The 12,370-nt window shown below is 42.0% G+C and overlaps 1 protein-coding gene across 1 annotated transcript in view; it reads right to left on the bottom strand.

Annotated features, from left to right (window-relative positions):
- Nucleotides 1-310: 310 nt before the first annotated feature.
- SLC2A13 (solute carrier family 2 member 13) overlaps nucleotides 311-12,370 on the bottom strand; it is a 149,724-nt gene continuing 137,664 nt past the window's right edge. The window contains exons 8-10 of the mRNA XM_040062552.1: nucleotides 8,149-8,270; nucleotides 7,873-8,025; nucleotides 311-6,744 (exon numbers count right to left, since the gene is read on the bottom strand). Of these exons, the coding sequence (XP_039918486.1) occupies nucleotides 6,518-6,744; nucleotides 7,873-8,025; nucleotides 8,149-8,270 (502 nt within the window). The 3' untranslated portion in view covers nucleotides 311-6,517. The remainder of the gene's footprint in view (nucleotides 6,745-7,872; nucleotides 8,026-8,148; nucleotides 8,271-12,370) is intronic.

The following is a 12,370-nucleotide window of genomic DNA, read 5'->3' as shown; positions in this document are numbered from 1 at the left end:
AGGAAACCAGTCTGTTTGGGCAGAGGACATTACAAACCCATGGAGGAACATTGGGACAGTTGCTAGCTCTGCATAGCTGTACTCAGCTCTTCAAACAAATCCTCCAGAAAGGAAGGGACACTTACCTGGTGTCACAGAACCATTCCCTGATTTGAAAAACATCATATTAAGATCATATTCAAAGCTATTCTTACCCTTCCCTTATTTCAGGCAAGCCCACAGCCTATATGAGCTCATTTTGCTGAGCAACGCAAATCTGCCACTCAAAAAGGTGACCCGAAAACTCAAACAAATGAAACCTTGAGAAAAATTCTGTAATTAAGTATCTCACCTTTTATTTTGTTCATTTACACTTCTGGCACTGACAATTCTTTGAAGATATTTATTTTTATGTAAAGACCAAACTTCATTAAAGCAATCATTAAGTCAATTAAATAATTTTACATCACTTAAGTTTCAGAAAATGTACAACACTTTCATACATTATAGGCTTGACCGGTTGGAAATGGAAATGGCACATATTTGACGCGGTTAAGAAATGACTTGGACAATCCAGCAAATTGTTTTGCTAAAACCTGTTTTGTATTGAATACCATAACCCTTGCCCAGGGACTACAGTGTGCCTGATGGCACCATGTGCACATTACTCAGCATGGAACCATTACCATCAACTTGGTCCCCAATAACATCTCAAATATTCTACATGGCATTTGTCACACAAAGATCCGGTTAATCATTTTGTAGAGGAGTGAGATTCACAATGGAAAGCAGAGACGTGACTCGTGCCACTTCCCAGCGACGTCCCGGACCAGCGGGACACGGAGCACACGGAGAATATCGAGCACATGAATAATCCTATCAGTTTCACGGGGGCTGGTGGAACCCTTGAAATCAAACCGACGGCAGGCGTGCACTAGGCAGGGCCCGCGGTGTAACGCAGCATCCCAGCACCGTGAAACCCTCTCGTTTCACACCTGCTGAGGATCCATGAAGCTTCTCCTGCAGAAGTCACGATGATGGTCATACATTCAATCCTCTCCAAAGTCTGTGTAATTTTTAAGGCAGCAAGAGAAATTTGCCTTTATCTTAACACTTTAGAAACAGATGGTTCCTATAGAGATAGGTGGACAATATTCATAATTCATCAGTATGCTCCTTATAAATATAAGTATGAGAGGCCAAAGCAAATTCTGACAACATTTTTCTCAACAAAATCACGGAGTGTAACCGAAATGGAGTTGAAGCTTTAAAATTACATGTGCCAGATCATCCACATGTAACATACTGTCTAAGGACAATGTGAAAAAGCAGGGATTTAGATGAAGCCTGTACTCATGAGGCCTGACTCTTGTCAAACTTTCCCTGGCATGAGTAAGCTCTACGGAAGCCAATGAGTGAGCACCTCTGATGAGAGGTGTAGTAAGATTAAAAACATGCTGCTGGTTCACACTAACAGGTCATTGTGGCTAAAGTATATTCTCATATACAGAACTCTGCAACACTATTAACACCCATTTACAAAACACTACAGTGATGGTTATTGGCACATAAAAAACTCCTTCTCTATATGAAAACATACACAAAATAGATAAGAACTGCCTTTTTTTTTTTTCAGACTTTTAAAATCTATATATAGTTGCCTTTGAGGAATTTTAACCCCCAGTATCACAAACGACAATATTTCTTTAACAACGTTCACCTAGAATTTTACTGTGCTGACATTTGTAACACTGCCACAATCTAGACCACTTGTGGATTATGCTTAACTGTACTGTACACAAGGTGATGAAGATCGATAGAAAACCACTAAGATTTTTGCACAAAAGTATGACTTGTTAAAATCCAGAGAACAATTGAGTCACTTTATAGGCAGCAGCTACATGTAAGCTGTAAATGTTACCCGCAATAAAAACACATTTTGCCATAAAGCACATATTGTGGCATTATCTGCTTCTGGCCTGGTACACAAAGCTTGATTTTCATCCCAATGCAGAGGAATGGGTTTGGTTAGCTTGATTCTCACAGAAAAAAAGTGCACACATATCTTACTCTTTAAAGTGCTTTGCAGAACTGTTTCTTCTGCCTTGATTTCTACCCCATGATCATTCTCTGCTGTAAAGATTCTGCCTCTTTTGCAGTAGCGATGTTCAGACAACAAAGCCCCTTATGCAAGTAAAATTTCAAGACGACCATGTTAGAAGAGCATCAACGCAATAAGGAAGCTGGGTAAAAAGCGGAGAAGTACAGGGTCTGTCTTTTCCTTGCCCACTGAATTCCTGTGGGACTGCACCCAACACTCCCACGACCTAAGGCAAGACCCTTGCTCAGGGCCTGTAGCAGCCCCTGAAGGTCAAAACTTCTCCCCAGTGCTCAGGCCAAGTGATTATGAATGGCAAAAGAGATTTCACTGAGGAAAAACGCACTAGCTTTGCCAACTCCACGTCCTCACCTCCACACAGGCACGGGAGAACAACACTAGAGTGCTTCTTTCCCTGACAGCCCCTCCATTCCTATCCACAGGACCAAGCACAGTCCCTCGCCCCATCATCCTCACCCCACAAGGGAGACAAGTCAGAAGCTGCTCCTGCTGGCTACAACACCCATCTCTACTGAAACTTGACCTTGTGGCGCTTTTGATGCATCCTTTCCCTCTTCTCCCCCTCAACCCTAACTCCTGCATGAGTGAAATGCAGCATTACAAACCCATGCAGAAGTAAGTTAGTGTTGGAACAATGGCCCTTTGTGATTTACCCTTTCTTGCCCCACAATTTCTGCCAGTGTTGTCACTGCACCTCCCAAGGAAACGTCTACAAGAGTGACCGATCCAAGGTCACACAGCAATGCAACTCCAGCCCTCCAAATGACTCCTGGGCCTTGCTTTGATTCTATCTGTTTTCAAAACAGGTTTGGTTCTCTTGTTAAAAGATTATTTTGATCAACAAAGTGACAAGGGGAAGAAAAACATGCCAAATTATCTCAAATTACTCAGCATGGTGAACAAACTACTATATGTAAATTAACATGAATTAAATTTAAAAATATTAAAAATGCATCAGGAGTTGTTTCTTTTTTAGTTGATTCTAGCTCACAACATGTAGAGTCAGTAGATAATTCAGAATTAAAATATCTCAAATTGTTTTGTATAATCAATACGTCCAACTCTACAAGCAGTATTACTCTAGCACTCCTGATTGCACAGAATACCTGAATTAAGTGTGCAGTCCTTGTGAAGAAACAATTTCACATCTTCTGCAAAAAGCTTTCAATAAAAGAATATTGTGCTTAGATATTATTTATGCTACTTCATAAATTAAAATCTTGTAATAAGAAATTATTCAGTTACAGATATTGTTTTATCTGGAATGTTATTAAGCCTACCTTTAGAAAAAAATCTCTTAAAACTTAAAACACTCATAAATATAAAAAATATTTGCAAAATAGAAACATATTTCTAATTTTCTTCATAAACTCTAAATGTTCACAGATTCTAAAAATAAAACCCTAACAGCGTAAGATTAAATTGAAGTATCTGATCTCATTTTTAATACACGTGTTGCTTGGTACTATGATCAGTGTTCGTAAGGTATGGAATGTTGTCTTGGTGTGAAGAAACCCTAAAAGGAAGACTTAAACTGCGCTCTCCATGGGCACAGAACAGGGAGGGACAATAAAGAAGCCAATGTAGTCTGTACCCTCATGGCCACGAGCAGTGAGCAATAAGAATCCGTGTTTCAATCGCTGTGTCTTGTGAGAAGGGACAAGGGATACAAACCTTCACAAAACCGTTTTCAGTAAGACTGAACTGGCGTGAGAAAATGAGCCCAGTGCTGGATGCGACTGAGCGCCCCTTTGGGAAGGTCCATGAAACAAGGCTGACAGAAAGAGATGGTCTTCTGCTGCTAAAAAGCCCCAGCACTGCCTGCAAAACAGAAGAGGCTGCTGACCCTGTGGCAGTGACCTTTCCAGCGACTTCGCTCCAGTTACGCCCAGCCTGGAGCGCTCCCTCTCCCTGTGGACACGAGCGTGAGGCCAGCGCTGACAGCGGGCCGGCGCTGGGACGCCGCGTCCCGCTCCAGCAAAACACGCCAAGCAAGGGAATGCTCACAGGTGTGAAGGTGAGCGCGGGTTTGTGCTTTTGGGGCCCATCAGAACCCTAAGTCCCTATCCCCAGAAGCCAGTAAATACCCACTTAACCTATCAGCTGCATAAGCACAGGCTGGCTGTTGCACACCTATTCACACGCTGCTCTAGGTAACAAAACTGCTTCCAATATGGGTCTTCAAACACAATTTTTTGGTTTCAGAAAAAAGCTAATTTCTCCTCGAAATGATTTTGTTCTTCTCTGTGCCAAGTATCTCTTTTTCTCATTTCAGGTACTGCACCTTCAGTGAAAGCTTCAAAGAGGTGACAGCCGAATGGAGACATCCCACAGCAGGGGCATTTGTAGAGAGGTCTGAGGACCTCAGCATTTTCAATAGACAGATCTGGAGATCTCAGCATTTTCTACAGCTGGTGCTTTCAATCATAAAAGTATTGTGCGCTTAAAACGGAGGCAAGATGGAAGGCATGAGAATCCAGCCCGCTCACCGCACAGGAGACGTTCAAGGTTGAGCCGCTCTTTGCAAAGATTCAGTTGAAATTCCCTCTCTCTACTATATTTTTCCCTTTTAACCCCAGTCAAGTCATAGAAGGATTACTTAAAATGTTTTCTTTCCAAAAATATTTCTCTGATTAAAGAAAAAAGGAAAACAGAAAACAGAAAACAGAAAAAAGAAAAAAGAAAAATGAAAAAAGAAAAAAGAGAAGAAACCAAAATATACCCAATCCCTGAAGGTCAATAAATGGAGAATAAGATTAGAAGATTAGATAACACGCTAGACTTCTTTACAACAACAAAACCCCATGTTTTCCAATAAGAATAATTTAGTAACAAATGTCCAGTCTTGGTTTTGATAGCAATCCAACATTAAAAATATTTTTCAACCCAAGAAAAACCCACAAACCAAATCTATAAAAGCTAATGAACCTAATGACTTTTAAAGTCTTTACACAACGAAATATAAATGTATCCTTTACCAAATAAATGGTCATCAGCCCATTCCCAGAGGAATTTTCCCACATTCTTTCATGAAGCAAATGTTTCAAAGATAAGAATTTGAATTGTAGATGCTTTCAAACTCATATCTTTGAGGACTTAAAGCAGTGAGGACAGGACAAAGAAAAAAAAAACATAATATTTTTATGTAGCTGCATGAAATTCAATTTGCCAAGGCAAGCAATCGTGGCAGGCAAATAAAATACCATTCATGTTTTCATTACCATGCTAAAGGCAGCCAAGTTAGTTTTGTGCCTGACATTTTCTTGACAAGTTTGCAATGCTTCAGTAAGGCAATTAATATGAGATGCAGGCGTCTGCCCATGGCTAATATTTCTCTTTAGATCCAGCAAGACACCAATTGACTAAGGAAATTTGAAGAAAAATGTGCTGGGAGTCATTTACTCTGCACATATGGAGATAAACTGAAGGCAATAATTATTCAGAAGCAAAAGGTGCAGGAGGGATGACCACTGTGCATTTAGCAGCACAAACCCTCTCCCCTCCTTCTCTTTCTTTCAGCTAATGGTATTTTTGTGTTCAAAACTAGGCACAAACCAGTATGTTCAAATGCTAAAAAGGAAAACAAATATAATTTTTTTAAACTGAAGCCTCTATGTTGTACCTAGCAATATATACCAGTACATTTCTACGTGTGGCCACGTTCTGAGCTCTGTTTTCCTGCTGTCAGTAATCAATTTTGCCAGTTATTCTCACAAACAAAAACTCCCAACTGCAGGGTGTACTCAGGAGCAGTGGTGGATGGGTAATGTGGTGTAGCACAGACACACACCACCCTAGTGAACCCCCATCCAGGTGAGTATGGCTCTCTACTTGCTGTCTCAAATAAACAATGAAAATTCTCTTTGGATAAATTTGGGAAATGTCCCTCTGATGGATACAGCAGGTATTTGTATTTTCCCAATCAGTTAACCCTTTTAAATGGTTACTGTTACAGCAGCTTATGCATTCTTCCTTTGTTATACTGCACAGCTGAGTTTCTTCCTTGGCTCCTGAGGGATGGGGATCCAACAGCTGTCAGCTGCTTTCTCATCAGCCACTTGATTATTTTGGGTTTTCTCAGTACTGGAGATAAGGACAGCCCCTGACCATCTACGACAGCCTTCTGTGTTCATCTGGCACATTGCACCCTTACTAAACATCTGGGGATGGAGCAGTGTCACCCACACTTGGTAAAGTCACATAATCGTGGAATTTGATCTCTTTTGGAAGCCATTGCTTTTAGTTATCAAGAAAAACTATTTGAATTTCCTCCCAAGTGGAGCATTTCTGAACATGAAGGCATTTTAAAATACACAGTAGAAAGGAGAACCAGACCAGAAGCAGGGCAGTGAGGTCATCAGAGAGCTGCTTTTCCCCCCAGAAGGCTTTTAAATGATTAAATACATCAGCAGCTGAAAATTATTCCACATCAGAAGCATCATTGTCAGAAAGATGGTAATTACTTCCCTTCACCCGAATATACTCGATATACCTCCCTTCATCAGAATCCGACATACCACATGTACATAGCCTGTTTTCAAACAAAGATTCAATTTCCTCCAGTTTTTTCCCTTTAGTCTCAGGAAGGCAGCCGTAGATGAAAACCAGTCCCAAGGCAGCAAACCCTGCGTAGAGGAAGAAGGCTCCTGCAATGTAAAAGCATTGTCACAGTCAGTCACAGAGGTTCCCATCTGTGCCACAGCAGAGGGAGTGACAGAAGCAGCAGGCTGTGGCTTCAAAGGAGACTGTAAAAGCAAAGGCTGGAGTGGCATGGCTACAACAAAGAGCTGTGGGGCTGTGGGTGTGAGAGAAGGACTCTTCATTACCCCATTCCTCAGCAAAGTAAATTGACAAAGGCAATTCCAATTCATGTGAAGGATAATACACATCCCTCTGGGTAAGTCCCTCTGCTCTTAAAATAAACAGCAATTAGACAATCACATGCCCAAATAAAAAAAAAACAACAGATGTGAAAGGAAAGAGCTTTCTTGGTTTGTCTTGACAGTGAAGGACACTTTAAGACAAGTCATCAAAATGAAAAGCTCTAGCAAAAGAAATGAGTCAGGATTAAAATAATGTTTGTGACTTTTACACCTCATTATTATTTAAAAGTGCTTTGTGGTGACAATTAATACTGAGAAACAGCTTGTTCCTGCCCACAACCCACCATACCCAGAGGGGCAGAGCAGGTACCAAAGAACCAACAAACATTTACCTAGTGTTGCTACGCTGATGGCTCAAAGGAATAACAGGTAGAGCTGAAAGGCTCTGCACTAGCAAGGATGTGAAGGTCACATCAGCTCCCTGGCAGATTAACGTGATTTAAATGACTTGTACTGGAGTGGCTGAGCAGTAACCTGACAAACACTCCACAGGCTCCCACAGACAGCACCTCATCAACAGCTCTATTTCTGCAAGTACCATCTGATACTGGTCTTGGATGTCACCATAAACTGGAAAACTGCATATGCTGTCACCTTAGGTGGGAGTCAGCATTATTTCATTAAATCAAAAGTGGGTTTTTTCCCAGCTTCTCTGTTTTAATTAACTGTCTAGGTTCTCAGTTAAGGACAAAAATAAATGTTTCTTATGAAATACAGAGCAAACTCTATGATCCAAGTAGGTCGTATCAGATCTCTAGTCTTACAAAACCACAGTGGGTTGAGAACACTGCTTTGACACTTCATAGCAAAACCAGTGGAGGGACCCAGAATGCAGAGAAAATCTCTGTGCCGATGGCAGTACTGCACACATGGACACACACTGTCACTTACCATAGTATGTCAGATATTCAGCTGTATGCAGAAACGTCAATGACACAAGCACATTGAAAACCCAGTTGACTCCAGAAGAACACGCGTTTCCTGTACTTCTAGCCCAAAGTGGATAAATTTCAGAATTGACAGTCCATGGCATAGGACCCATCCCTAAGAATTAGGAACAAAAGGATCAATCTGACTTCAATGGCTGGATTCAAAAATATAACATGTAACATGTAGCTTCACTATTTGACATTTTAAACTTATATGCAAAAACAAGTATTTTCTTACCAGGTGCAAAGAAAACCAAATACAAAATAAGGCCCAGAAGTGCTGTCCAAGAGTAGGGAGTGGGGCAGAAATTGTACGCCCAAAATAAATCTTCCTTTTTGAATACGGTTTCATTTGAACACCTGAAAATCAACAAAACTCCTTTTTATTAAAGAATTTTCAGGGCAATAGTTGACATTGCAATACAAACATGGCAAGTAATGTCTTAATAAAAGCTGGCTAATGTACATGTAAGATAAAAACACTTAATCCCTGTAAATTTAACAAGATCTTTGAGCAAAGTTCCACACTCAGCAACGTGGGGTTTTTTCTCAAGCCTGGTCTTAGGAAGAGTAATCAGCAGAACATTCCTGAATTTAAACACTTGCCTTGTATTTACAGATCTCCTTCAAACCACCAGTTGTTACCACAAAAATGGCGATACCAAAGCCATCAAGAGCAATTCACAGGAATATCACACCGTACAAAACCAGCTGCAGCAGCAGGACTTGGAGCTAAAGATGCTGCATAAAATGATTTAAGATCAGATGGAAATTAGTCCTTATGTCACTGCTGAACCAACTACATGCAGCACACTTCAGGTGTAATCAGCAATGTCTACGGAGCATGCCAAGGTCAAGTGAAGTTTTAAAGAAAAGAGGTATGTATTTTCCTTCCTGCACAGTGAAATAGTTCAGGAAAAGGTAGTGCTTGTAATTAGCTACCGAAAGAAATTACGTCTCTATTGCAAGGACCATGTGGGAATCCCATATTTCAAGGAATAGATACAAGATCAGGTATTACCCTCTAACTGCCAACAACATAACATTTTAAAAGACATACAGGAAACTTTATTTTCTGTTATAGTTTTTGTTTTTTAAATCAACATCTGTTTAAAGGAACAAGTCATAAATGCAACTAGTGAAACTCTTCAGCTGCCACCACATCAATTGCCAGAGATGAAAAACCCTATACTTTCGGGAGAGAAGACTTAAGCAGACACCACTCTTTCATATGCAAACAACATTATTTACTTGCAAAGAAGAAATCACAGGGAGCTGAACATCTGCCTGGGTTATCATTTCCAGATCAGTTCAGCACTTATGTGAAGGATATGACCCTCTTGACAGCAGGAAAACCAGCATGCAAGAAGATGCCTGCAGTGGGAAATAGGGTGGGCAACAAGTTGTGAATGGTGGAGTAACAGTCACCCTGCAACGCTTCAGAGCTGAACAGAAATACGCTGCGCACCGATGACCAACCCGCCAGCACTCCTGGGGCAGAAATCTTCCCTGTGTCATCACTGATGAAAGGACAATATTTGAAGCGGGATATCATGGTGAAATCCCATACCCAATTTCAGGACAGCTGGAAATCCAAAGCTCCAAAATATTTAAAAGAGAGACGTTAACCCTACAAATACTGGAAAAATGCACGTCTGAACCTTGGTGAAGCCCTAATGCTTCCTTAATGGCAGTAACCTGTAAAATTTGCAGTCCCACTTTGCACTTGAGCAGCTCCTGATCAAATGGAGAAATGTTAACCCCTAATTTGGGGTCGGCAATGCAGCCAGTGCCAGTGTGCACCTTTCCACCCTTCCATGCTGCCTTGATGAATTCCCCTGGAAAGGCCATCGCACCCAAGGCATCAATTAATTTTCACTCTTGAAGTGGAAAACACATGGAAGACAGATAAGCTGAACATTCCTCTCAAAGGCACGTCCTTTGTGCCTGGACACAGGAGAAGAACACAGGAGTGCTCGGTTTCACACTGCTTTAACATCATCACTTTTGCTTCTTTTGCTGTTACGCGAATTTTATTTGCAGGTGTTTGTAATGAATACAAGCTGATGAGCACTTTAAAGCATCTTGATGCTGAGATGAGTTTCTCCATTCTGCCCAGCCAGACTGGCAGCTCTGCAGAGAGGGCCTCATGCTTTCTCTCAAACAAACTGTAAACAAAGACATACTTGGTTTATTATGCTGCATCCATCTCCATGAGCACAGGCCAACATGCTGATTCATGCAGATACAACTGCAGGCAGGTCAGTGTGTTTCCTTCCCCCACCATCTTTCCCCAGTTGTGTCCTACTTTTGACAGAGTGGAACACAAATGACACAAGGGAGAACCAGACGTCTCCAAAGTCTCCTGTGACTGAGGCCACTCATCTTTCTCCACTGTCTGCCCCTAACAGAGAGGAAATTTTGTTGCAAAAAAAGCAGATTCAGTGCAATGAAACGGGAAAAACAGCACTTGAGACCAGATTAAATAGAAACCTGGCAGTAATAAACTGTGCTTTGCTTATCCTTCAGTTGTAAACCAGCATGGTACACATAGTGAAAGTGAAGACATCTGCATTTGCTGGCATCTAGCAGGGCTGGGAATGTTAAAAAAAATAACACTCTGTCAAGGCTGGAGATTTGTTCAAGCTCTATTACTGTGCTAAATCTACCTCTGTACCACTGTTTCTGTAAGACCTATTATTTTGCTGAAGAACATATTTATAATTAGCATATGGTTTATTACCAGACAAAATTCTGAATTTTGTCCTGCATTAAGGGAGCACAGCTGATGGAAGCAGAGGAGCAGACACCCATAGCTTCATAAGCTGAAACACAGAAGAAAATCAAAGAATCATAGAAGGGTGTGATCTGAAAGGGACCTTAAAGATCAAGTTCCAACACCCACCTTCCATGGGCAGGGACACCTTTCACTAGACCAGGTTACTCAGAGCCCTGTCTAAACTGTCCCTGAACACTTCCAGGGATGGGACATCCACAGTTTCTCTGGGCAGCCTGTTCCACAGCCCGTTAACACCCTGCTGATGATCTGGATGTAGGAATTGAGTGCAGCCTCATAAATTTGCAGAGAACACCAAGTTGGGTGGGAGTGTTGATCTGCTTGAGTGTAGGAAAGCTCTGCAGAGAGATCTGGACAGACTTGATCAATGGGCTGAGGACAAACCTGCAGAAAGTTCAATATGGCCAAATGCTGGGTCCTGTACTTGTTCCCAGCAACCCTATGCAGTGCTACAGGCTGGGGCAGGAGTGGCTCAAGAGATGTTTGGCAGAAAGGGACTTGGGTGTGCTGGTCAACAGTGGGCTCAATAAGAGCTAGCATGTGCCCACATGCCAAGAACGCCAATGGCATCTTGGCTTGTATCAACAATATTGTGGCCAGCAGGAGCAGGGCAGTGATCATCCTGCTGCACTCCGCACTGCACTGCACCTCAAATCCTGTGTTCAGTTCTGGGGTCATCACTTTTAAGAGGACATTGAAGTGCCAGAGCATGTCCAGCCAAGAGCAACAAGGTTTATGAATGTTTTAGGAAACAGATCTTAAGAGAAATGGCTGAGGGAGTGGGGTTTGTTTAGTCTTGAGGAGTCAGGAGCATCTCATCGCTGTTTGCAACTACCCAAAAAGAGATTGTAGTTAGATGAGGGCTGGTCTCTTCTACAGTGACTGAAATAAGAGGACCTGAGGAAATGGCCTTAAGCTGAGACAGGGGAGATTCAGGTTAGATATTAGAAGAGGTTTTTTGCCCTGTTAGGGTGGTCAGGCATTGGAATAGGTTGCCCAGTGAGTATTGGAGTCAGCATCCCTGGAGGTGTTTAAGAGGCTGGCACTGAGTGATGTGCTTCAGTGGTTACAGTGGTAGTGCTGGACCAAGGTCAGACTTGATGATTCTACGTCTGTTCTGTGAGGTTCACATGGGCCCAGCTCTCCAGCCTGTCCTGGCCCCTCTGGATGGCATTCCTTCCCTCCAATATGTTGACAGCACCACAGAGCTCGGTGCTGTCTGCAAACTTGCTGAGGGCGCACTTGATCCCACTGTCCATGTCATCAACAAAGATCTTAAACAGCAGCAGTTCCAGTACTGACCCCTGAGGAATGCCACTTGTCACTGGTGTTCACTTGGTCATCAAGCTGTTGACTGCAACACTTTGAGTGACCATCGAGGCAATTCCCTGTAAATGGTACAAGTGAAATGATGCAGTCAGGTACTGGTGCAAAGAGTTTGTCTGTATCAATATGCTGGACAATAGTCACATTGGTACAGCCAGTGAAGACACATCACATCACAGCCTCTGAAATTACTGCCAAACCAGAAACATGAAATTGCTTCTCTGAAAACCTTTACTGTGAATTTCTTTGGCTATGTGTTTTCTACAGGCTACCTAAGATGCACATCAGTTCTAATTAGTGAAAGCCCGACCTACCAACAATTGATGCAAAAAATTCA

The sequence above is a fragment of the Hirundo rustica genome, chromosome 4, assembly GCF_015227805.2.
Source record: "Hirundo rustica isolate bHirRus1 chromosome 4, bHirRus1.pri.v3, whole genome shotgun sequence".
NCBI classification, from domain to species: Eukaryota; Metazoa; Chordata; class Aves; order Passeriformes; family Hirundinidae; genus Hirundo; species Hirundo rustica.
Note: the sequence above shows the minus strand (reverse complement) of the source record. Positions and strands in the feature narration are given on the sequence as shown.